This window comes from Heterocephalus glaber, unplaced genomic scaffold, assembly GCF_053883595.1.
Source record: "Heterocephalus glaber isolate CG9 unplaced genomic scaffold, H.glaber_assembly_v1.0 deba00001472, whole genome shotgun sequence".
Lineage (NCBI taxonomy): Eukaryota > Metazoa > Chordata > Mammalia > Rodentia > Bathyergidae > Heterocephalus > Heterocephalus glaber.
This window is the reverse complement of record NW_028258315.1, coordinates 91,594,623-91,622,269: the sequence shown is the minus strand read 5'-3', so window position 1 is coordinate 91,622,269 and position 27,647 is coordinate 91,594,623. Positions and strand designations below refer to the sequence as shown.

Sequence of the window (27,647 nt, the reverse complement as noted above, 5' to 3'; positions counted from 1 at the left end):
AGTTTGTAATAGCTAAAACGTGGAAACAGCCCAAATGCCCATCAACTGGAGACTGGATGAAGAAAATGTGGGTTTTTTATAAAATGGAGTACTACTCAGCCATAAAAAATGAGAAATTAGAGACATTTATAGCTAAGTGGATGCACATTGAAGCAATACTCTTAAGGGAAATAAATAGGACACACATGTGTAAATACCGAATAGTTTCTCTGGTGTGAGAAACTGAAAGTGTAAATAAGGACTAAATGTATATAGGTCATGTGAAATAGGAAGAAAAGGGGCAAAGGGGAAGGAAGTGGGAGGGCTAGAGGAAAGGACAGAAGGGAATGGGATTAATATGAGAAAATGGAAAAATAGGAACAAAATCTTTGTAAATAGGGAGGAATGGAGGGGTTGAAGGGAGGGCTGGGCAAGGGTGAAAAATAAGAACCAAGAGAGATTATGTAAAGGTGCAAATTTCCAACGATGAATGTCATTATATTGTATACCTAAAATATACCAATGATTAGAATGAATAATCGATAATGTAAAATAGGAAGAAAAGGTCCAAAGGGGTAGGGGTAGTGGGAGGGGCAGGGGAAAGGAAAGAAGGGAAAGGAAAAAATGCTGAGAAATGGAAAAAATGGAAATAAAGTCTTTGTAAATAGGGAAGGGTGGAGGGCATGAAGGGAGGGCTAGGAATGGGGAAAAAATAAGAACCAAGATGCATTATATAAAGGTACAATTCCCAATGAGAAATGTAATTGTGTTGTATACCTACAATGTACCAATAAAAGAATTTAATACAAAAAAAAAAAAGAAAAGGAAAATGCTGTGAGTACTAAAGAAGGACAGCAACAAAATAAGAGATTCTCTCATTCTCAACAAACAAGCAAGCAAGATTCCTCTGAGTATAGGTGAAACAACCAGAAAGCTATTCTGTCTTGGTTGCTCCTACAGTAGAACAGTACAAGGGAGTACTTACTGTAAGCCCTGAACCACCCCGTCCAGGGGAGACAGAGACATCAGGAGAGAATGGCTGGGCCTTGACTGGCCTATGCTGCCCAGGCAACGGAAAGCAATTCGAGAGGCCCCACTTAACCCTCTGTGAGACTGGCAAGCCCTTTCTATTTCAGAGCTGCTTTACTGGAGGGGAGGGTAAATGGCAAAAGAAAGTCATATGCCAAAAATTTTTCTTAATTTTCTTTACACAAGACAGTTGGGGAAAATGCACAATAAGGTAAGTGTGGGGACATGTTCCAAAAATGACATTTGCTTAATTTATACAGCAGCGTGCGCGTTCATGCAATGACGCTTCATTTATGACTTCTTCGTTTTATACTAGCTGAAAAAGTGGCAAATGAATGTCTCTCGTTATACAATCCAACATATTTGCAAAGCTTTCTTGACCAGCCTTCTAGCTGCTCATCTCCATCCACTACAGAGTGCCTTCTTTACTTCTAGCACCACCCTAGGGATGGAGGAGCACAACACGAAGCTCACTTTCGCCTTAAGAGTTGAGTCACTAGGGGAATTTTTGGAGTGCCTGGCATTTGAAAATCAGCTGTATGGAGAGACACACCTGTAATCCCAGCACTCCAGAAGCTGAGGAAGGAGGATCACCACAAATTCAAGGCCACCCTGGAATACACAGTGAGTTAAAAGCTAGTGTGAACTACACAGCAAGACACGTCTCAAAACAAAACCAAAACACCTAGGATTAAAGGAAAATAAGACACTTCAGTTCTCACAAGCTCAATTTCCATGAGCAATAAATCAAGTTCAGGAATAAATACCAGTAACACACACTGGCTAGATCTAGTGCATGCCTGTACTCTCAGCATTCTGGGAGGCTGAGGCAGGAAGACTGCAAGTCCAAACCCAGCCTGGGCAGCTTAGTGACTTAGTGAGACCCTGTCTCTAAATTAAAAATTAGAATTTTTTTTTAAACTGAGATGTAGCTCTGTGTCAAAGCCCTGGGTTCAATTCCCTATACTGCAAAAAAAAAAAAAAAAAAAAAAGCCCTCTCTCTCCTTCCCTCCTTACACACACACACACACACACACACACACACACACACACACTGAGTATATTCTACCTGCCTTATAGGTGAAAAGCTAGTATCTCTTAAAATTGAATGCTAAAGAGACTAATAAGAACAGTAAGTAGACCAGGCAAGGTGGCACACACCTGCAATTCCAGCACTCAGGAGGCTGAGGCAGGAGGATTCCAGCGAGTTCAAGGCCAGCCTGGGCTGTAGAGCAAGACCCTGTCTCAAAAAAAGAAAGAAATGAAACCACTAAGAAATTTTCATACTATAGAAAATTAGAAATATTTCATGCTACCTTTCCCAAATCTTAAACCAGGTTTTTACAAAGCATTTGAAAAGCCAATCACAATCATCTAGAAACCTGCTACTGGAATTGCAGTGCTAAAGGCTTTTATTACAATAGTGACAAAAATAGGCACTGTTTCAATGGAACATATTTTTCCATCTCTCCCAGTGATAAGTCTTAATGGAGATAATACAACTCATTCATAAAACTTGCTGAGTTATAACTTACGCATTATACTGATTTGTACTCAGAATGACAAAGGTATTCAATATTCGATCCTCTGCATAAAGATTAAGTTCTTCTACACCAGGGACACTCACTGATATGTATAGCTGAGCTGCTCAAAACTGACCAGAGGCAAGCCTTCTTCTAAATTCATTTTTCTATCCAAAAAATTTCTTGGTATCAATTGCATCACAAGAACTATATCACCAATTTTTTTTAAATATTCAGGTAACAGGTACTCGTGGAGTTTTAAAATCATTCAAAATGTAATATTCACTGTATTTAACTGAGTAACTCGGGATGAAAGTAAACTTCACCCTGTTACAGGTATGACCTGCTATCATCTTGTCTTACATCAAAATAGTAGTTTTTTCAGTTAAAAACAGATTAATGATGGGCCAGGGGCATAGCTCAGCGGCACTGCGCCTGCCTGGCAAGCCTAAGGTCCTGAATTTGATCCCTAGTATCAAGAAAAAAAAAAAGAACAGATTAATGATTTTTTTGCACAATGTTAAAAAACAGAATCTAAATGTATAATCAATTCTCTCTGCCTTGTATCAAAAACATTCTTACAAAGAATATGATCATTATTTTTCAAAATCTTTCCTTATAAAGAGTTTTTAATTTAATTTTTAATGGAAATAGCAGAATCTAGAGTTGATATTTTTTAATTTTGCAAAAATATTTAATTCATTGTATTAGTACACAATAAAATCACCAAGCAGTGGTACAGCTGGATCAAATGGTAGCTCTATTTTTAGTTTTTGAGGAACTTCCATACTGATTTCCACAGTGACTATACTCATTTATATTCCCACAAGCACTGTGGAAGTGTTTCTTTCCTGCATCCTCACTCAATTTGTTGTTTTTTGTATTCCTGAGGTCAATCATTCTGATTGGAGTTAGGTGGACTCTAGTTGTTTTGATCTGCATTTCCCTAACAGCTAAAGATGCTGCACAGTTTTTTCATATCTTTATTGGCCATTTGCACTACTCCTTTTTTTAGTCCTTATATTTTTTAAAACTTGTTTTATGGTCCCAGATATCATTTATCTTGCTGAATGCACTCTAAGCATTTGAAAAGAAGGGGGTTTTTCTGGAGTTGTTGCATATATATTTGATAAAAGTGACTGGTGGTGTTATTCCTGCTGGTGAATTATATTTTTGTCTACTTATTTTGTCAATTGTTGAGTTTTCTAGTAATGCTTATGGGTAGGTCTATTTCTCCCTCTAATTCTGTAAATTTCTGCCACATGTATTTTGAAGACCTGTCATTAGGATCATATAGCTTTATGATTGGTCAGTTATGCACTAAGCATCTTACCATATGTCGCTCATCTCTGTATCTTAAAATCTGCTTTAATATTAATAGAGCCAAACTCCTATGCTTAACTATTGCATGCTATATCATTATCCATTTATTTTTATTCTATTTGTGTCATTATACTTAACTGGGTTACTTATGATTAAATTTTTCATTTTTAGCAATCACTGCTTTTTTTTTGTTTTGGAAGCAGATACTTTTTATTAACTGACCAAATCATAAAAACATCATGGTAGACACCTTAGTGCATCCTTCTAATAAGCCTTTTGATTTGGTCTTCCCTATTTCCAGCATCTCCACCTTCCATAAAATGGGTGGTCTTTTTCTTCATTCTACCTCATGGAGAAGATCATTTGAAGGGCCACAGGAAATTATTTGCCTCTTTGAAGCATTTTCCAACTGTATAGATCTCATGAATCAGATCTTCCATGCAAATGATGCTATATTTACCAAGAGATCGAGCAATCAGTCCATTATCGGTCAAGGCAATTCTCTTCTTATTGCTTTTGCCATAGCCACACTTGCTTTGGTGACTTCAGGTTTGGTTACCCCATGCAATATATGGTTCCACACTTCTCAGCTTGTTAATTGAAGCCTTGTTAAGCTTAACAAAGGTACCACTGAAGATTTGGCGAAGGTGAAGAAGCTGCAACACCTTGTGGACCTTTCCACTCACATCACTGATACCCCTGATCCAGATGACAAAGGCCAATTTGGGTTCTGCGGGTACATAGAAGTTTCCAGCTTTTCTTGCCCCCCTAGCCATTCGAATCTCAGTTCTGTCCATCTGTCTATACTCCTTATGATAGTGCCTGGCTTTTTCATAGATGAGCTTCCTCCTTGCCTTTCGAAGCATTTTGGGGGCAAACTTCTTTCTCAGGTGCTTCACCTTCAGCTCTTCGAAACGTCTTCGCTTTTTCTTAAAGGTTTCTGGCACAGCAGGAACCTTCTTTTTCTTCTCTTCGACAGCCTTAAATTTATGTAGCCTTCCTTTTGCAAAAATCTGTAACTGCCCACATGTACCATTTGATCATCAGTGTCTTTGGTTACTGGAAGTTTTTCTGCTCAGGTGTCTCTCCGCCAGTCCGAGAGTGTTGCGACACATTTCTGGATGCTAGAACACTGATTTGAGAGCTGCTGGCTCCAACTGAGATAAGAGATGACAAAACTCATGTGGGAAAATATCGCAGGCGCTACCCGGCAGTGCTAGCAGAGGACCTGGACGGTGGGTGTGGCGGTGGTATTCGGGGCTCGCGACTTACCTTTGTGTCTGCATGTTGTTCTGGAACCTGAAAAATGGACTCTGACAGTCCAAACCCCGAAAAGAAACAATAGTCTGCACTACTCCTTTTGAAAGTTTTCATTCATTCACTTGCCCATTAACTGGGCTATTTGATTTTTTTGATGTTACTTTTTTTGAGTTCTTCACATATTCTACATATTAATTCTCTGTCAAAAGAGTAACTGGCAAAGATTTTCTCCCATTCTGTAGGCTGCCTCTGCACTCTGTTGTTTTCCTTGCTGTACAGAATTTTTTTTTTGGTACCAGAGTTCGAACTCGGGTCCTTGTGCTTGCAAGGCAGGCAGCGGAACCACTGAGCTAAATCCCCAGCCCCTGTACAGAAAATGTTTTAATTTGGTGTAGTCCTATTTGTTTATTCTTGCTATTATTATTTCCTGTTTACTGGAACCCCATTCAGGCAGTCTTTGCTATATCACTATGACCTCAGGTGCTTTCCCTATGTTTTGTTCTAGCAGTTTCAAAGTTTCAGGTTTTATACTTAGGTCTTTCATTCATTTTTCAGTTTATGTTTATACAGTATGAAAGACTGGGATCTCGTTTCAATCTTCCATGTTTGGATATACAGTCTGCCCAGCACCATTTGTTAAAGACACTGTCTTTTCTCCAGCATGTTTTTGGTTTCTTTGTCCAAAATCAAATGGCTGCAGTTGTGTGGGCTTATTTCTGTGTCCTCTATTCAGTTCCATTGGTCTACGTGTCTTTGTGCTAGTATCATGCTGCTTTTGTTTCTATGGCCTTGTAGTAAAGTTTGAAATTGAGTATTGTGATGTCTGTAGCCTTGCTCTTTTTTGCTGAGGATTGCTTTGGCTATTCTGGGCCTTTTGGTTTCCATATGAAGTTTAGGTTTCTTTTTTCTACTTCGGTGAAGAATGTCATTGGTATTTTGATGGGAATTGCAGTAAATCTGTAAATTGTTTTGGTAATAAGATATTTTAACAATATTAATTTTTCCAGTCCATGAACATGGGAAGTCTTACTATGTTCTAGCATATTCTTCAACTTCCTTCTTCAGTGTTCTAGAATTTTCATTGTAGAGATCTTTCACTTCAGACTGACCCCTATTTTATTCTAAGCTACCATGAATGGAATTGTTTTCCATATTTCTTTCACAAGTAGTCCATTTATTTTTTTTTTTTTGGTACCAGGGATCGAACTCAGGACCTTGCACTTGCAAAGCAGGTGCTGGAACCACTGAGCTAAATCCCTGGCCCCTAGTGCATTATTATATGTAGAAAACTTACTGATTGTTTAATGTTGATTTTATATCCTGCTACATTGTTAAGTTTATTAGCTCTGAAAGTCTTTTGGTGAAGTCTTTAAAGTTTTCTAAGTATAGGGTTATATCATCTGCAAACAAGGACAATTTGAATTCTTCCTTTCCCGTTTGTATCCATTTTACTTCTTTCTCTTGCATAACTGCTCTAATTTAAAATTTCAAGCACTCTATTGAACAGGAGTGGTGAGTGTGGACATCTTTGCTGCATTCCTGATTTTTCAGATAGTGTTTTGTTTTTCCCCATTCAGAATGATGGTGGCTACGTGTTTGTCATATATGGCCTTTACTATATTGAGGTATGCTCCTTTACTACCTAATTTCTTCGGGGGGGTTTTGTACCAGGGATCGAACTCGGGTCCTTGCACTTGCACAGCAGGCAGCAAAACCACTGAGCTAAATCCCTGGCCCTCTTCAGGGTTTTTATAATGAATGAATGTTGAATTTGTCAAAGGCTTTTTTATGTCAGTTTAGATGGTCATGTGATCTTTACCCTTGATTATATTATGTGATGTATTACCTATTGATTTGCATATGTTGAACCATCCTTGCACTGCTGGAATGAAACCAACTTGATCACAGTGTAGGATCTTTTCAATATGTTATTGAATTTGGTTTGCAAGTATTTTATTAAGAATGCATCATGTTCATCAGGGATATCAGTCTGTAGTTTCGTTTCCCTTTTCCTGTCTTTATCTGGTTTTGGTATCAGGGTGATACTGACCTCATAGAATGAGTTTGGAAGCATTCCATCTCTTTTTATTTCACAGAAGAGTTTAAGGAGCTTTGGTGTTAGATCATCTTTAAAGTCTGGTAAAACTCAGTAGTGAACCTATATGGTTTGGGCTTTTTATTAGGAGACTATTTATTACTGCTTTAATCTCATTGCTTTTTATTGATCTGTCTAGGGTTTTTATATCCTCTTGGTGCAATTTTGGTAGGTTGTTATGTGTAAATTTTTTTATTGGTGAAAGTAGAGTGCTAAAGTCGCCAATGTTATTGTATGGACACTTATGTGTCCCTTTATGGAATACAGGTTTTCAAAACAGTCCCTTATAATCCTCTGGATTTCAGTGGGGTCTAATGTAACACCCCCTTTTTTCTTCTCTAACTGTACTGACTTGGGTCTTCTCTCTCTCTCTTTTGGTTAGTCTATGGATTTATCCATTTTGTTTATCTTTTCAAAGAACCAACTCTTTGTTTCATTGATCCTGTGTATTTTTCAGTCTCTAAGTCATTAATTTCAGATCTGATCTTCATTATTTCTTTCATTCTATTGGTTTGGGTTTAGTTTGCTCTTGTTTTTCTTGAGATCCATCATTAGGTTATTTGAGATCTTTTTTTTTTTTTTTTTTTGAGACAGGGTCTTGCTATGTAGTTCAGGCTGGCCTTGAACTCACAATGTAGCCCAGGCTGGCCTCGAACTCACAATGATTCTCCTGCCTCAGCCTCCCAAGTGCTGGGATTACAGGCATGCGCCACCACGCCTTGCTGATTTTTTGATGTAGGCACTCATTGTTGGCACTCAAATTCTGACATACTGTGTTTCCTTTTTCATTTGATTCTAGGAATCTTTTAATTTCCCCTTGATTTCTTTAATGATCCACTGGCTGTTCAAAAGTGAACTGTTCAATCTCCATGTGTTGTATAGTTACTCTTGCTTTTGATTTCTAATTTCATTCAGTTATAATGTGTTAAGATGCAAGGAATTATTTCAGTGTTTTTGTATTTGTTAAAACTTGCTTTATGGTTTAAAATATAACCTGTTTTGGAGAATATTCTATGAAGTGCTGAGAAGAATGTGTATTCTACATTTATTGGACAGAATGTTCCAAAACATCTGCTAAGACCATTTGATCTATGATGTAGTTTAACTCTGATATTTCTCTGTGGGGTAAATTTCTCTGTGGGTTTTTTTGTCCAGTTGACCTATCTATTGGCGAAAGTGGAGTACTGAAGTCACCCACTGTTACTGTACTGAGACTTAATGTATCCCTTTATGTTAAGCATTTGCTTTATGAATTTGGGCACATCAATGTTTGGTGCATATATATTTACAATTGTTAAATATTCTTGATGAACTGTTTTCTTTACCAATGTGCAGTACTCTTTGTCTTGTCTACTTTTATCTTGAAGTCTGTGTTGTCAGATATGAGTATAGCTATTCCTGCTTGCTTTCAGGTTCCATTTGAATGAAACATTGTTCTCCATCCTTTCACTTTCAGTCTGCATATATTTTGCTAGTAAGATGTGTTTCTTGCACACAGCAAACTGTTGAGTCTTGTTTTTTAATCCAAACTGCCAATTTTCATCTTTTGATTAGAAAATTAAGACCATTTACATTTAGACTTATTATAGAAAGGTATGTACTAATTCTTGTCATTTTGCCATTTTTCTGATGCTTGATTCTTTCCTCTTCTCAATAGCTTATATACTCTTCCTCATTTATGTGTAGGATTCCTTTAAATTATCTTCTGCAGTTCTGGCTTACTGGTCACAAATTTCTTTAGTTTACACTTGTCTTGGAATCTCTTTATTTCTTCTTCAATTTTGAAGGACAGCTTTGCTGGATAAAGCAATCTGAGTTGGCAGTTATTTTCCTTCAGGGCTTAAAACACAACATTCCATGCTTTCCTGGCCTTTAGTGTTTCTGCAGAAAAGTCTGCAGTTGTTCTGATGAATTTGCCTCTATAAGTGATGTGGTGTTTCTCTTTTGCACCTTTCAATATTCTTTCCTTTTTCTGTACTCTTGACATTTTAACAGAATGTAAAGTTGACTTTAGCTGTATAACTCCTAAAATTTAATAGTGATTTAAGATTTTACTATTAGTCATCACATCCTAGGAAATGAGTACAATCTAAGTATCTAGTTCTTATCTGAATTGCTTAGAATCAGAAGTGTTTCAGATTCCAGACTGTGGAATATTTGCATATACTATGCCAGTTGAGAATCCCTAGTGTGAAATTCAGATTACAGATGCTTAACCTGTACAACTAATTACTATATTACTCTTTTTTTTTTTTTTTTTGGTACCGGGGATTGAACTTGAGTCCTTGCGCTTGCATAGCAGGCAGCGAAACCACTGAACTAAATCCCCAACCCATTACTGTATTACTCTTGCCAAAATTTTCTCATTTTTAACTATTAAATAATTAGTTAATTGGCAGCTTTAATTACTTCAAGAAGGAACAAAGTTTATTTATAAAGGATTATTTTCTTTAAATAAACTGCCTTGAGATGTGGAAGACAGCTGACATTTGACTGCTCATGGTGTCCAGCCCTATGCAATATATTAATTCTTCCATCCCAACACCATCTGAAATAGTCCCATTTTAAAGGTCACCAAATGGAGACTTAAAATTATTTAACTTAAACATAAATAGTAAATGACAACTTAACCCAAGACCTAAGTTCTTCTTCTTTCCAGCAACCTGCTTGCCATTCAAAAGTAAAATTTTTGCATGTAAGGCTTTTTTCCAAAAATGCATTTCATCTTCTATTATTTCCTCCTAAGACATTTTACTGTGTGTTCTACAGCCTCAACACAGGAAAGAAAACACACCATTTTGTAGTTTTTAGAACTACTACCTAAAGAATCAGCTGACAATAAATAAGAAATACACCTGAGCGCTGTTACTGGTAATAGGTCTTCCTTTGTAAAAAGCTTTAGAGAAGAATAGTACATCTGCTCTAGCTTATAAATTGTACAACTATGTTACATTCTTTATTCCCACATCACAAAATAAGGTGTCACTGTCCCTGACAGAGGTTAGTCCTAGGTTCTCTCAGGATAGATGGATTCTTAGGAACAGTCAAACCCTCAGAAGTATGTTGACTGAGTGAATGAATATGAACACAGTCACATAAACTGTAATAGAGTAGAGATTAACTACAAAACTAGAGGACCACCCAAAAGCCATTTAAATAGACAAAATTATCTTTAAGTCATTAAAAAAAAGTTAACAGACCTCTACAAGTTTACTTCCTACTGAATCAGATTTTTAAATACTATATTTAAACACTGTTATGAATGTGGAAAGACATTTCACTACAATTTAATTTGCATTTTCCCAGTCAAAGCCACAAAAATAGCTATAATGAAAAATAAATATAATAACAAGGGTCAGAGAGGATTTAAAGAGAAGAAAAATGGCATATATTGCTGGTAGGAATGTACAAATGGTATAGCTTCTTTGAAAAACAGTTTTGACAATTCTTCTAAAAGTTCAGCATAGTTACCATATTTCAGGAGAAATGAAAACACGTCCCACAAAAATCTGCACAGGAATACAGTGGACCCTTGACTCATGAACTCATTCAGTTCCTGAGGGGTGGTTGTAACTCAAGTTGGTTGTAAATCAATATAGCTAAGATCTGGATGTTTACCTGGATACATGCTATAGATAACAAGAGGCAGATAAATCTTCCATTAACCTAATTAACCCAAGTTGTTCATATGTCAGGCCAGTTGTAATTTGAGGGTCCACTGTATTCATAGCAGCATTCCCAATAAAAGCCAAAAAAATGGGGCCGGGGATTTAGCTCAGTGGTTCCGTCACCTGCCTCACAAGTGGAAGGTCCTGAGTTCGATCCCCAGTACCCAAAAAACAAAAAGCCAAAAAATGTAAGTAATCCAAATATTCATCAACTGATTAATGAATAAATAAAATGGGATATATCCATATAACGGAATGTTATCTGGCAATGAAAAAATGAAATACTGACATACACTAAAACATGGATGAACCTCAAAAACTTAATGCTAAATTAGTCTACACAAAAGACCACATATTATGCATTATTTATATAAAATGTCCAGTACAGGCAAATCTAAAGAGAGTAGATTCAGTAGTGCCTTGGGCTGAGGAAGCAGGGGGAAGATGGGTTGGGAATAACAGTGAAAGTATATAAGGTTTCTACTTGGAATGATGAAAATGTTGTAAAATTAGATTATGATGATGATTGCACAACTCTGTAAATATACAAAAACCACTGAACTCTTTATTTTAAAGTGAGCTATTATTTAAATAAGTGAAAAAATAAACCATGCAATTGTTTTTCATTTTTCCTCCTCAGCAACAGTGTATGGTGAGAAATACTTATTTCACCAAAAACAATATAGTTGTTTTTCTCTGATTTAGAATACTGTCTTTTCAGACCCTATATTTAACAGTTAAAGAAAGTATGGGGCTAACATCCAGAACACAATCATTTGTAAATTAAAAGACTATGTAAGAAAAATTACCAGAACTCTGAGCTCATACTCCTAATGGCAAAGTGGGGCAACTGACTAGGTTTGAGCGCAGCAACACTATAGGACATCGTGACATCCTCTGCCTCACCTAAAGGACATGATCACAGCCTGAATCACAGTAACACAAACCTTCAGAGATTCCCTGAGGACTGAGACAGGTCAATCTATCTGAGGCTGGAGGGAGCATTCTTCCAATTTTTAAAGCAGACAATATCCAATCTTCCCATGGTGACTGCAGAAACTCACGCACACCATCAGCAGTGAATAAAAGGTCCTGTGGCTCCACATACTCATTTCTGACAGTGAGATTTTTACATTTCTGCAAATCTAGTGAATGTGTAATAGCATCTCACTGTTTCAATTTGCATGTTCCCAATTAAAGTGAGGTTTAACAGCTTCTCTTCTGTTTACTGACCACTGCATTTCCTCTTTAGAAAAGTGCCTTGTCAAGTCATTTATCTACTAGACTGTCTTCCTTACTGATTTGAAGGAGTTTTTATACACTCTGGCAGTTACATGTAATTCAAATTTATTCTACTCTACTTCATTTTTTTCAGTTTCTTTATGGTGCCTATTGATAACGGTTTTAATTTTAATGTAGTCACATTTATCATTCTATTCCTTCATGGTTGGTAATTTTTACATCTTGTTTAAAATTCTTCATCCTCCTAAGGACACAGATATCTTCTCTTACTGTCTAAAGGTTTTCTAGTTTTGCCTTTCATACTCAGCTCTTTTAATATACTTGAAATTGGGCCGAGGATTTAGTTCAGTGGTTCTGGCGCCTGCCACACAAGCACAAGGTCCCGAGTTCAATCCCCAGTACCAAAAACAAACAAACAAACAAACATGGGCCGGGGGTTAGCTCAGTGGTGCCGCCATCTGCCTCGCAACGCAAGGTCCCAAGTTCAATCCCCAGTACCAAAAACAAAACAAAACAAAACAAAACAAAAAACCTGAAATCAGAAAGATCCAATTTCTTATGGAAAATTTTCTTATGGAAAAACAATTATTGGGAACTCAGTCTAATTCTAGTACCTAACTCGTAAGTATTAAGCAAATAGGAAACTAATAACAAACTCCTTTTGTTAAGGACTTACTATACTATGTTACATATACAATATAGATATACAATAATTCTGCAAAGTACATTATCACTATTCCCATCTTACAGATAAAAAGGTAAGGTTAAGAAACACGTTCAAGCTATTAGAAGATAAAGAGATGATCCGTGTCTGTTTAATCTAATACCATATCCATGTTCTCTGTACCATATCACACTGCTTCACATAAGAATTTGATCTCTGGATAACAGAGGAAATATTTTCATTTTGAAGATGTTGCAATCATTTTACACTCCAGGTCCACTAATACAGTATAATGCTGCTTATGTTATTTTCATAGTGGTGTATTCATTCAACTGTCATTTCTTGAGTGTCTATTACCTGCCAGGCATTGTTCCAAGTCCTGGGAATGAATTAGTAAACAAAACAAAAGATTCCTACCATCTTGGGGGTTTATACTCCCACTTGATCATAAGTCGTCTCCCATATCTATTCCACATGACTCAATCCTGAACACTTAATAAAGGAAATCAAATAGCAAGGACCGTACTGTAACATGTTACAATGACATGCAGCAAACTGAACATGAAGAGCAACCTGAAGCCAGGTATGGTGGCACATGCCTGTAATGCCAGAACTCTGAGAGGCTGAGGCAGGAGGATCACAATTTCAAGGCCATCCTGGGCCTGTCTCGAAAGTGAGAGCCTGTCTCGAAATAAAATATAAGAAAGGCTGGGAATGTAGCTCAGTCTGAAGACCCTGTTTCAATCCCCAATACTGGAACAGGGTAGGGAGCAACTTGGAAAATATCAGCAGTCCTACAGAAAATGGAAAAAACTTCATAAAATAAAGAATCCTATGCCTCTTTCCTTCTCCTACAGCTTATGCCTTCACTTTTCAAAAAAAAGTTATCTTAACAAAATGAACATAATTTCTTGTAAGCATCAACAGATACCTTGCACCCTTTCTAAACTCCTCCTTCAAAAGATAAATGTCAGTGTATGACAAGTAGTAATAACTTTCTGCTTAATTTTGTTAATACAAACTACAAGATGTTGCAGCTTAGAAAAATGAAGAATGCAAGAACTAGGTGAGGAAAAAAAAGGTAATTCTGCAGAGTAATGTGAGAGTGCAAAGAACTTCCTTTATTTTTCCACCATCTGCTTGCAGGTGCTTTCATTCTTAAAACAAAGGAAAATCCATTCCCTGAAGTTCTAGACAACCTCCTTCTCTTCTCCTTAACAACCCTTAGTTATCCCTTCTGGTCCACATCCTGCTCTACCATATTATTCCAAAACAGCAACACGAAAACATCCTCTACTGTGGCCATCTCAGCAACAAAAGAAAACCTGCCTTGATCCCCTCATGACCTCTAAGTACTTCTCCATTTCTGTTTGCTCTTCACAGTAAGATGTGTCATCTCAGAAGCTTATCTTTATATGCCATTTCCTTCCTCTCGATCAAGCTTCAGTCTTTCTTGTACATCACTGACAACTGCTCTTGTCCAGGTCACCAATGATCTTCCTATGGCTTTATCTGTTATTTATAAGGGCCTCCATTCTACATAGCATTGTACACAGAAAAGCACAATTTCTCAAAGCATTTTATCCTCTGCTACTATAATTCTACTCTCCTCATTTTCCTTCTTCCTCTCTAGCCAATCCTGAAGCTCTTTTGTTGCTTCCTCCAGGATCACAAAACTCTAAAGCTTAGAATTTCAGAGTTTGGTGCCAGGTTCTCTTCTTTATTTTCTCATACACATTTGACAATCTGTTCCTAGTTGATGTCATACAAACTCAGAGCTATAAATACTATCAATGATTATGAGGACTAATTCCCTGCACGCCAGACTCAAATGCCCAGCCATTCATTTAGCATCTCCATTTTAATGCTATAAGAATAACCAAAACCCAACTCTCCACAGAATTCCTCACCTCAGTAGTACACAACCAACTAAGACAAGCATTTAGAAGCCATCACTGATGGCTCCCACAACCCTCAGCCATCCATTACCTAGTCCTATTGAGTCTATGCTATCATACTATCTTGAAATCCAGCACTTCATTTTTCATTGCCATGATCCTAGTTCAAGGCAACTTGACAACTGGAGTTGCCTCTAAATTGTCTCTTTCCATACTCGGAAATCCATCTTCTACACAGCATACAGCCATCTTTCAAAAGGCAAGGAAAATTACAATCCTACTTAAAGTCTTTCAGTAGCTCCTTAAATAGTAAAATCCAAACTCCTTGCTGGGACTTACAAAGCCCTGCAAGATCTAATCCACGCTTACCACTTCATCTTCTTTTCACTCATAACCCCTCCACTAAATTCCTAATTCACCAAAGACTCTACTCTCAGTATCTTTCCAAGTGCTGTCACCTTGCCCAGTGTAGATTTCACACAACTACTTCTCACTTCTCATATCTTAGTATAAAAGTCACCAGTTCATAAAGATCTTTTCTAATCATTATATTGATTAGAAAAGATCATACCACTTAGATTTCCTGCCTAGCATTTATCTCAATTACTAGATTTTATTTATTTCTTTACTGGCTTATCCTCTCTCTGCCTTCCTGCAATATAAGCTTTATCTCTTTTTCGGTTGTATATAATAGTGCCAATACATATTTGTAGAATGAATGGCAGAAAGAACAAATCAAGGATGGAGAAAGGAAAGCAAAGAGGGAAGATATTTCCAACTATACCTAGGTTTCCACCATTTTGTAATACAGATTTTTCCATACTGTAAGTGAAAGCAGAGGTTTCTCCATTGACTATATTGAGCGTAACAGTAACGTTCTATATATAATTTCACCTAAAGTGCAGCTCTAACAGTAATGTGCTTAATTTATACTCAATGCATTTTTACTGGAAGTTCAAATTAAGTTATTAGTACTCTAGTCTTGGGGAGTGACTGGAAGACACTTAAATTTGCCAGTGTTAAGTTCAGAGAAAACTTTGCTTAAAAGAGTGTTAAGGGGCTGGGGATTTAGCTCAGTGGTGCCGCCACGCCTGCCTCGCAAGCATCAAGGTCCTGAGTTTTATCCCCAGTACCAAAGAAAAAAGTGTCAAAAGGAAAAAATAATACAAAATCCAAGGGTTTTATGACTAAACTCGTTAAACAATGCCTCTAGGCTAGCAAAATATTAATGCTAGGTGATGAGTAAATGGAGGTATATATTATCTCTACTTTTTATGTATGTCTGAATTTTCCAATAAAAAGTTAAATAAATTAAAAATTACTTCTAAGAAGTCAAAAGAGAATACATGTCTCTAGATCACAGATACATTCCTAGCAAGCGCACTCAGTTGTCATTTAGAGATTTAATTTAAATGGACCGGTAACAATTCCTAATGGTGTCTAGGGGCTTCTGAGCACATCGGAGGACACAGGGAAAAAGGGCCATGCACTCACCTGCCAAAGCCATAGCCTCCCTCCTATCCCCTCTCTATGGGGATCTATAATAAAAAAGCTCAAAAATGGCAACTTCAGGGAGGAATAAGATCGTTTGAAAGAGGAAAGAAATAAAAGTATATAAAGGGAGAAAATACATTATTTTTGCTTAAATTCAAGCAGAACATTTTCCACTAGAATTTTAATGAGCTAATATTTTAACGCAACACTTCAAATTCAGGAAGGGATTTACAGAAGACTTCATGCAGATACACCAAAGGCCAGCGCTCTCAGCCAATAAAGCCCTTCCTCACAGGATTCCTCTCTACACTCCAGACCTTCTCTACGACATTAAATAAAATGTTATAGCTGTTAGTGATTAAAGGGTGAAAATTAAGCCCTTGTTTACTAGGCAATACAAAGAACAGAAAAATTTAAAATACTCTGGCAAATGTTTAGCTTTTTTCTACAGAAAGTCTAGTCCATAGGAAAACAAAAAGTAATGGCTTATTTTCAGTTTGTTTAGATTAAAGAACACGATTTTTAAATTTCCTATTAGGAAATCCAGGGAGTGCTGCCAGGTACAATTTTTTTTTTGGTACCAGGAATCGAACTCGGGTCCTTGTGCTTGCAAGGCAGGTGGCAGAACCACTGAGCTAAATCCCCGGCCCTGCTAGGTACAATTTTAAGAAATCCATTATAACTTTACAAATCAATCTATGAACATAATGTGATGGATCTAAACCAGCACATTAAAACTCTGTTTGTTGGGCAGGGGATTTAGCTCAGTGGTTCTACCACCTGCCTTGCAAGCACAAAGACCCGAATTCAATCCCTGGTACCAAAAAAAAAGAGGAAAAATAAATTATGGTAGAACTCTTTAAATCTGTAAATGTAATCACTGGTATAGGTGTTGTTGTTGTTGTTGTTGTTGCTGTTGCTGCTGTTGAATTCTGTTTCTCAGGCTGGTCTCAGATGCCTAGGCTCAAGTGATCCTCCTGCCTCAGCCTCCTCTGTAAGCTGGGACTATAGGTGCGGGCCATTGCTCCCAACTTGGTTTACAAAAAAACTAAACAAAGCTGAGGATGGGGTAGTTTCTTTCACTATCAATAACAGACTTCTCATATGCAGGAAACAGACAATCTGAATCCCTAGACCAGTGGTGGAGAACCCACAGTGCAAGCGCCACAGTGAGCACACAGAGTCCTCTCTGTCGGCACACAAGCTAAGCTGCCCCAGCAGAGGAGCACCAGATAACAGCGCACAAAAGTGCGCCAAATGCAAACTTTTACCTTTCAATAAAAAGCTGTTTGTATCACTGAAAGCTCTGTTGTCGTGTTCTTCTTTTAAGACAAAAGATGTTAATGTATGAGTTGTATTTTCTAAACTAAAACCTCAACATTCAGGTTTAATTGCAGTGTTGGCACTTTGAGATAAACAAGTGAGTTTGGGGTTGCACTTTGGGCGCTAAGTCTCTAAAAAGGTTAGCCATCACTGCCTTAGACCAATCTTAACTGATGCAGGGAAGTAGGGGAAAGGGCAGAGAGAAAAGAGGTACCAATTCCTATCATTTTCACTTCTTGCTTTGTTTTTGTTTAAAGAGGCAGGGTCTCACCATGTGGTTTGGGCTGGCCTTGAACTCACTATGTATAGCTGGCCTGGCTGGCTCAAGGTTCCAGTGATCCTCCTGCCTCAGTCTCTGCAGTGCTGGGATCCACGTCGGGCTCTCTCACTCCATCTTGAGAAAACAAAGATATTACCATTCAGAATGAATAAGCAAAATATGGTATAGACACACAATGAAATATTACTCATCTTTAAAGAGGAAGTTAATTCTGATACATGCCACAACATCAATGAACCTTATATTACGTTAAATCAGTCACAAAAAGACAAATACCGTAGTATTTGATTCCAACTACAGGGGGCACCTATAGTAGTCAAATTTCATGGAGACAAAAAGTAGTAGGGTGGCTGCCTGGGGCAGTAGTGGGGAGGGGAGAGAAAAAGAAGGAGTTTCTTGCTAATAGGTAGGATGGCTTTTCAGTTTCACAACATGAAGAGTTACAGAGACATATGGTAGTGATAGTTGCACAACAATATGAACCTATTTAATACCACTGAATTGTACTCGTAAAATGCTTAAAATGGTAAATTTTATTTTATAATAAGAACTGAGAAAATGTTGCCATTCGTAATTTTAATATAAGCTTATTAACGACAGGTTCATGGAGAAGCACTGAACATGAATGGAGCTGGCAATCACATGTCTAGGTTTCAGTGTTCTTGGTCATAAAATGAGAAAGGAAAGGAGAAGAGCAGCAAGTCCTGGAGGACTGGAGTACTAGGGATGATGTGAGTAGCAAAGACAAGAGCCCCAAATCAGAGCTCCCACACAAGCTTGCCACAGTTTAGACCTTTAAATGACAGCAGGGCCCTGAGTAAAGACTTTCTAATCACATCAGAAGAGGCCAGTATGATCTTTTAAGTGACAGAGATCTAATCTGGGACATGACTGGGCCTTAACACAGATTTACTCAACTCAAGGAAATGAGCACCTAATCACACTAAGAGATCATGGCCACAAGTGGAGATACGTTTCTTGCTGTGTGCCATTTCAAGAAGCTGAGTTTAGTTTTGTGGTTCGACACATGGATCTGACTAGCCAAACTGGGATTTAATCCTTAGCACTTTTTTTTTTCAGTACTGAGGACTGAACCCAGGGTCTTTACACCCAGCTATATCCCCACCCCTTTCTTATTTTTTATTTTGAGACAGGATCTCAAGTAAGTCATTAAACGGCCCAGGCTGGGCTTGAACTTGTAATCTTACTGTTTCAACCCTAATCCTTAGCTTTCTTACATTTCAGTCATAATCTAAGATACCGTCCTGTGCTATTTATTATTTGGTGTTAACAGCGCAAAGTGCTTAGTTTGTCCTACATGTAGGTTTACCTCCACACATCAATTAAACAAATGCCAACTGTAGTGCATAGTGGTACTTAGTCACACACCTACCCTTCTATTCTCTCCCCTGAACTACCAGACCTGAAGTCAACGCTGCAAACCTCCTCATCAGCTGCGCTCCCGTCAATTCTACAGGAGCACTGCCAAGAGCACAAGTTCCCACTGGGTGATAGCAAACACAAGCAGCTGTGGTGGAAATGCAGTTTATGAAGCATCTTTTCCCTTTTGCTCCTCCGGCCCTTTCTTCCTTTTGTAACCAATTCCTAGAATTACATTATCCTATCGATTTTATTCTTTTTCTTTTCTTTTTTCTTGGGGCAGGTGTGTGTTTTTATGGTGGTACTGGGGATTGAACCCAAGGCCACAGAGTTATGTCCCTGATCCTTTTTTAAATTTTCAGATAAAGTCTCACTAAATTGCTCAGGCTGCCCTCAAACTTGTGATCCTCCTACCTCAGCCTGTCAATAGCTGGGATTACAGGTGTACCCTACTGTGCAGGCTTTATATCCCTTTTTGATTCAAGCACATGGAGTGGTCTTCTGACTAGTTCCATCAAATTCACAATTTATATAATTCATGAGCCAAGGTGGAGAGCTATGCTATGAGAAATTCATTCATCCATTCATTCAATAAATCTTTACTGAACAACTATAGGCCAGATCCTGTTCTTGGTACTAGCGATACAGGAGGAAAGAAACAAAAACCCTTGTCCTCCAGGAGATTACATTGCAACAGAGAAGACTGAAAATACACAGGATAAATAAGTAAAATACATATGTGTAAGATAAGTGCTAAAAAGAAATAAAGCAGGGGCTGGGGACTTAGCTCAGTGGTTGCGCTGCCTGCCTCGCAAGTCCAAGGACCCAAGTTCGATCCCCGGTACCCCAAAAAAAGAAAAAAAGCAGAATTATGAAATGTTAGAGGGTTAAAATTTTAGATACCTAGGTCACTGAAGTGACTTCTGGAAAAAGACATGGCCCTAATCATGCACGTATCTATGGGAGGACATTCCAAGGAAAGAAAACAGTACATGCAAGGGCACTAAGGAAGGAGGCCTCTGGGCATGCTGAAGAATAGACTCCTAGCTGGGTGTGGTGGCATATATCTGTAATCCTGCACTCTGGGAGGCAGAGGCAAGAGGACTGTAAATTTGAGCCATGCCCGAGTAACTTAGTGAGACCTTCTGAATAAGTGAGAGGATGGATGAATGAATGGATGGATAGACAGATAGATAAAATAGATTCCTATTTGGCCAGAGGAGGAGGAGGCCTGAGAGGTCGGGAGACCAAGCAGGGATTGGGAACCTTGCAGCCTGCCATAAAGGATTTAGCTACAGCAGTTGATTCTGAGGAGTGACATCATGTGACCTACCTGTTAACAGGGTCCTGCTATGTCACCAGTATACTGCAAGGGCAAAGGCACATGGAGAAACAGCTAGGAAGCTTGTGCAACAACCCAAGTAAAACTGAATGACAGCTAAGACCAAAGCACTGGCAGAAAGGATGCTGAGCAAATTTTGAATATATTTTCAACTCCTAGCTGATCCTTAAAAAATTAGGAGACGATTCCTGAATCTTGCTGGAATCCACGCAACAGAAATTTCTATGAGATTCCTACCAGGTAAGAATATAACAGCTTTGAGCCGGGGATTTAGCTCAGTAGCACAGCACCTGCCTTACAAGTGCAAAATCCTGAGTTCAATCCCCGATACCAAAAACCAAACAAAACAACAACAAAAAAGAGATTATAACAGCTTTGGCCAAAGATAAATGAACTACAAATTGACATGCTGCAATAATATAGGATAGGGCCGGGGATTTAGCTCAGTGGTGCCACCGCCTGCCTCACAAGCGCAAGGTCCTGAGTTCGATCCCTGGTACCAAAAAGAAAAAAAATAATAATAATAATAATCAATATAGGTAAATACTGATGTACAACATGATAGAGTTTTGAATTTTTTAGTATGGTACAGAAATATAAAGAAACATTATAGAAATACAGTAGTACCTATAAATTTAATTTTATTTCATCAAATTAGAGATAAAATATTACCTTGTCAACAGTATTTCCAAGAGGAAAAATATTATATGTAGATTTTCTAAAAAGCCAACAAGAAAAGTTAGAACTAGAAGGAATCAAGCTCCTCCATTCCCTTCATTTTTTAAATTTTTTATTTTATTTATGGGTGGGGGCAGGGTCTTGCTGTGTAGTTCAGGCTGGTCTTGAACTCACTATATAGCCAGCCTACGCTGGCTTCAAGCTTGAGGCAATCCTCCTGTCTCAGGCTTCAAGTGCAGGGACTACAAGCATGCACCACCACGCCCAGCTCCTTTCATTTTTAGAACAAGGTAGTAAAGCCCAGATAAAAAGGGAACCTGGTCCTTCTTTAAGTTTTAAAAATGTTCATTAGACCCAGGGATTTAGCTCAGTGGTGCCACTCCTGCCTCGCAAGTACAAGGTCCTGAGTTAGATCCCAGTATCAGGGGAAAAAAAATTAAATTAAAATGTTCATTAGTCTAATACTGTGATGAAAATATTTCTAAATTGTATTTTTTCTTCCCTGTCTTCTTAAAAGAGACTCCTAAAGATGCTGTTACTTTTCCCTCTTAACCCTCATTCTTTCTAGAGAACAACTACACAAGCCAGTGTAACACTGGACTCTGCTAACTACTCCCTTTTCTTTTTTTCATCTATTTTGAGTTCACAAATTTTCCAGTTTATTCTAGTTGGCTATTGAGGCTCTCTATTATATTTTGATTTCATTTGCTGAGTTTTTTTAAGTCCAAGATTTCTGTTTGGTTCTTTCTTATATTTATCTCTTTGTTGAACTTCTGATTTCATTTCTCAGATGATGAATTGTTTTCCTGAGTTTGTTGAATTACCTATCTGAATTCTTTTGTACCTCACTGAGATTTTTTTAAATGATTATTTTTAATCTCTTTTCAGGAATTTTGTTGATTTCTTTTTCTTTGGGAGCCTGTTACTTGAGAATTGTTGTTATCCTTGCCTGCACTATATAGCCCTAACAATCTCTACTCATCTCACTTCCAACTGATGGCATCTGACTAGAAGAGTTAAGAGCCATGTATCAGCTTTGGTGCAGTTATGGCAAATGTTGTTAGCACTAGGATACTGATTTTACTTGCTCTCCATATTGGCCTGTGTTTTTTTGGTTTGTTTCTTTTTTTTGGTACTGGAGATCGAACTCAGGGCCTTCCGCTTTTGAGGCAGGTGCCGGAACCACTGAGCTACATCCCCGGCCCCTGGCCTGTGTTTTTCATATAGTGCTAAGGTTGGTCCCACGTAAATGGTTGGACAGTAATATAACATATAGTTCTGTAGAAAAAGCTCTAACCTTAAATGTAATTAATCACTTTTAAGAAAGTGTAAAATTTTAAATTAAAAGAAAAATAATAACTATATAAACAGATGAAAAATCAAATTGCCAAAGCATGTCATCAAACAAATGCTTGAAAGTATAAACAAAAGACTCATGCTGTAATAAAAGGGCACTTCATTTCCTCTAAAACCTACTATTCTACCAAAATTCTCCAGTGGGCTAACATGAACTAAATTTTTTGGCCACTTTCCTATCATTTTACCAAAATCACTTTAATTTTAACAATTAATTTTAAAAATTACTACTCTAGGACCAGGGATTTAGCCCAGCGGTTTTGCCATCTGCTGCGCAAACCAAGGACCCAAGTTCGATCCCCGGTACCAAAAAAAAAAAAAAATTAATACACTAGAAAAAGATTCATAAAATCACACAAAACTGCTATGCATAGTGCCATCTGCCTAAAATCTCAGCTATTGAGGGTACTGAGGAAGGAGGATAACAAGTTCAAGACACCCTGGGAAATTTAGCAATACACTGTCTCAAAATAAAAAATAAAAAGAGCTGGGTACGTAGTTTAGTGACACAGCATATGTGAAGCCCTGGGTTCAATCCCTGGTACTACAAATAATAGTAATAAAAAACAATGAACTGTAAATCAAAAAGCCAATGATTAACTCACAAGGACTCAGCATAATAACTCTTCATCAGTAAAGACCAAACAGCAGCATTCAAGAATAATACAAATTTGAGGGCCAGGTATTTAGCTCAGTGGTTCCGCTGCCTGCCTCGAAAGCACAAGGTCCCAAGTTCGATCCCTGGTACCAAAAAAAAAAAAAAAAGAATAATACAAATGTGAAAAGCTGAGCCCCACATAGTAAATACTATATTTCATAAGTTGCATATTAATACCACAAGTTAAAGTTTTCCCTCTGCCCCACTGTCTGAAGCTATTCACTCCAGACCCGGGCAGTCCCTGTGGTAAAACAGCCCAGAGATTACTGTTGGCTGCTGCTCTGCTTCTTCGGCTACTGTCAAACAGGAAGAGTTAGCAGGAGCCTCAGCAAACCTGAATCATTTTAAAAGGAGGCAGCATTAAAGACAGACTCAGAAAGTACTTTTAAAAGGAAAAGTGACTTTCTTATTTTACACTTAAGTCTTTCTGCATTAAAACCTATAATATTTTGGCCTGTTAATTTTTTAACAATAACAATAATTTTTTAACAATACATGAATAAATATCCACAGATCATTCAACTCTCTGACCTTTACTCCCACCAAAATTGTTTCTCAAAACCATGGCCTACAAAGATGTTAGCTCATTCTCATACCTCTTTCAAAGTATCTTCCATAGTAGATACTTTGTACTGTTTTGACAGCACTTAAACACAAGCTCTTCTGCCTCATGTCTTATCCTGGTACCACTACAAGCTTCTCAAGGGCACAAAACTCACTCAGTTACACATTCCCTAAAGCCCCTATACTGGTGCTTTCACATCACAGCTATTTAGTGTTTGTCAAATGAATTTCTATGTTGTCAGATCATGGTACCTCCAATTCACTAATGAGAAAACAACAATTCAAGATGCTAACACAGCAATAACATTCCTGCCTCCAGGAATATTGTCATGTTCACAAGAGAAGGAATTTTGAGCCTGCCATGTGCCTCAGAAGTCCGCTACTACTGATTAGTTCCTTTCTCAACAGGAATGAATGAAGAATCAGAGAGGTTATTAGGCACCACCACAGATAATTTGCTTGCTCTATCCTTTTGAAATCCTGTAAAGTTAAAATATACATTCAAGCCATTGTTCTACTTGCTTTCTAACCAATGAATGGTCCAACATGCTGGACTGGTGTATTGTTTACAATACTTGATTAACACTACTTGCCTGCTTTTTCTCAGACATTTTTTTTAAGAGAAAGGGTCTCACTATGTAGTTAAGACTGGTCCTGAACTCACTAAATACCCAGGCTGGCCTCGAATTTGCAGTTAACCTCCTGCCTCAGCCTCCTAAGTGCTGGGAATAACAGGCATGTACCACCATGCCCAGCTTCAGACCACTTCCTGAAGGGTATCTTAGATCTCCATAAAAATCTGCATTTCACAACTATTATGAAACTTTTTCTCGCCACAAATTCAACTAAGTCACATCCTTTTGCTTACTTTCATGGGTAAAAACTTGCTAGAACACAAAATAAACTGCAGAAAGAAGGCCACAGCAGAGAAAACATACTGTACTCAGAGAAGTCCCATTAGCACTCAGTGCTGGGGCATCCCACCCCCACCCCTGCCGAAGGGAACGGCATCAATGCTCCCAGAAGGACTCACTCACCCCACCTTAACTCAGAGCACAACCTCTGAGCAAGCCACAGCAGTGGCTGCATAGGAATATAGCACTATAGAAAAAAAAAAAACAGAAAATACCACTATGAACTGTTAAATCCACTTAGGTTTGGATCTGGGATGCTCCCCTAAATGTCCACATTGTAGAAGGCTTCCCCAGACAGTGGCACTACTGGGAGGTGGTGGATCCTTTAGGAGGTGGGGCCTAATGGAAAGAAATTAGGCCACTGGGTTTATGCCCTTGAGGAGGATTGTGGGACCCAGGTCTCTTCCTCTTTTCTCTTTGTGTCTTAGCTGCCACAAGGTGAACAGTTTGCTCTGCGACATGCTCCCACTACTATATATTGCCTTGCCACAGGCCCAAAAAAAAGCCACGGGGCTAAGAAATCATGGAATGGAATCATGAGCTAATATAAACCTTTCTCCTTTTTCAAAATTTATTTTTATTAGTACATGATTGCAGTACATAATGACCACATTCATCATGGGAAGCTAGTACATGCATCTAACTTACCTTAATTCTTAATTCTTAATATTCTCCTTAATTCTTAATATCTTATTTCCTATTCACTATCTTTTATTTTGCTCTTTCATTTATTTATATTTGGGGTTTCTCACATAAGAAAAACTATGTAACATTTAAGCTTGTGTGTCTGATTTATTTCACTTATCATATGTCTTTAACTCCTTCTGGAAGATACCTACACATCAAAGAGCTGTGTTGAATGGAATTCCTAGTTTTATTTCATTGCGGCAAGTTGACATACTTTCACGGAACTACAGAAAACAGCACTACAGAAGAGTTATCAAAAAAGCATAGGGCTGGGGATTTAGCTCAGTGGTTCCGCTGCCTGCCTTGAAAGCTCAAGGTCCCGAGTTCAATCCCTAGTATCAAAAAAAAAAAAGTATATATCAGGGCCAGGGATTTAGCTCAGTGGTGCCACTGCCTGCCTTGCAAGTGCAAGGTCCCGAGTTCAATCTCTGGTACCAAAAATAATAATAATAAAAATAAAAATAAATAAATATATGCTGAGAGGTATTCTGAATTTCTTTCAATATAAGATAATAACTTAGAACTTGAACTATTAAGATATATAACATTTTAAGGTTAAACTACAAAACATGTCAAAATTCTAAATTTAGTTTCTTTAGTAAATCTGCACCAGAACAGGAGTATCACATTTAAAATTCTTTACCCATTATCCCAAACAAAAATGAAATTTTTAAAAAATTTAGCTGTATTTCTGCTGGGCTTGATGGCACACACCTGTAATCCTAGCACTCAGAAGGCAGAGGCAGGAGGATTGCCCAAGTTTGAGGCCAGCATGGGCTATATAATAAGTTCAAGGCCAGCCTGAACTTACTAGTTTTGAGACAGGGGAGACCCTGAACTTATTAGTTTTGAGGCAGGGGAGACCCTGTCTCAAAATAAATAAATAAATAAATAAAATTTTGCTATACTTCTGTCGATTAACAAAACAATTTTTTTTTTGGTACCAGGGATCAAACTCAAGACCTTGCGCTTGCATGGCAGGCGCCAGAACCACTGAGCTAAATCCCCGGCCCCCAAAACAGTATTTTAAAAATCCAGAAATTGCTATGTTAGCCAATCCTTGCTGCTACAATTTTCTCACAACTAAAATACAAAAGCACATTGAATGAACTTATAACAAGCAACACCCATTCAGCCATGGGCTTTAAGGGCATGGCTAATACCTCAGAAATCTAGACATCTTCAGATGCTTCAGTCTCGTAAGACCCAGCTAGGGATTCTGCTTATCCCACCTCTTCAGCTTTAAGAGGGCTGGGGAAGGGAAGAGGGCCTGAAGCCTCTGCATAACTTCACCTCCAACTCCTCTTACTTTACTGCACCCAGTTCCTCTACCTTCTGCTTCCTGAAGAGCTGAGACTGGCTAGAGAACAGTCTACCTTTATACACACACTCAGGAAAAAAAAAAAACACTGTCTTAGTTCTTCTTAACCCAAGCAAATTCAGGCATCCTTAGTCCATGATACTATTTACAGCAGGGGAAAAAAAATAACCACTGGAAAAACTCAAAGTGTACAAAAATAAGGAAACAATAAATTATGGTGCACCAATTACCAGACAACCATTAAAAGAAGAAGGTAGGTCTATGTGTACTTGTACCTATGGTCTTTTTTTTTTTTTTTGGTACCGGGGATCGAACTCGGGTCCTTGCACTCTATGGTCTTTTAAGTAAAAAGTTAAAAGCAAAACAAAGTATAAAATACACTACAGTTTGGGGTTTTTAATGTAGATGGAAGAATATATGCTTTTATACTAAGAGAACTTTTCTGGCAAAATACAAAAGAAACTAGAAATAATGGTGGGCTACATAAAGCACTAAGGAACTTCAGGTCTTGTTAAAAGGGAGTACACCCTTTTTCACCATTCAAAAAATAAAATAAAATAAAACTTACTATGAACCTGTATCTCTGCTTAGATTTTTTTAAAGACTTAGGCTATAGTCATGATTTTAAAATAAAGCAACAGAAGAAAGAGTAATACCTATTAAAAACAATCTTATCTTTCTAAATTACAGCAGCCCTGCACCACTGTCAACAATGGACTATGCATACACTAGTGGTCTCCTAAGATTATACCACCAGGCATTCCACAGCCATTGCAGCCATCTTAGGTTAAGTAATGCCACATCCCCACAACGACAAAGTCACTTAACATTTCTTAGAATGTGTCCCTGCAAGACTCTATTTTTCTAAATTCTTTGTGGCACAATCTTAATTCAGTATAACAAGTGTGGGTAGAAGAACTAGGAATACACAAAGGTCCCTTCTACCCTCCTTTGTAACTACAGTAACTA

General features: G+C 37.9%; 1 protein-coding gene and 1 pseudogene across 28 annotated transcripts in view; both read right to left on the bottom strand.

The window, feature by feature from the left end:
* Sfmbt1 (Scm like with four mbt domains 1) overlaps window positions 1–27,647 on the bottom strand; it is a 164,401-nt gene that overhangs the window by 114,800 nt on the left and 21,954 nt on the right. For 7 of the 28 annotated variants that reach the window (XR_015439597.1, XM_087182373.1, XM_087182374.1 and 4 more), the window contains exons 2-3: window positions 17,770–17,892; window positions 2,170–2,248 (exon numbers count right to left, since the gene is read on the bottom strand). The exons of 1 other annotated variant lie outside the window; for it this stretch is intronic. Coding sequence is in view for 8 of the 27 variants with exons in the window: in XM_087182373.1 (XP_087038499.1) it covers window positions 2,170–2,248; window positions 17,770–17,772 (82 nt within the window). In the remaining 19 variants the exon portion in view is untranslated. Of the gene's footprint in view, window positions 1–1,561; window positions 1,621–2,169; window positions 2,253–17,769; window positions 17,893–21,172; window positions 21,219–23,139; window positions 23,276–27,647 lie in introns of all 28 variants that reach the window. 20 more of the 28 variants (XM_087182388.1, XM_087182389.1, XM_087182395.1 and 17 more) reach the window with 14 other exon arrangements.
* Window positions 4,038–17,763, bottom strand: LOC147826478 (large ribosomal subunit protein uL30 pseudogene; annotated as a pseudogene).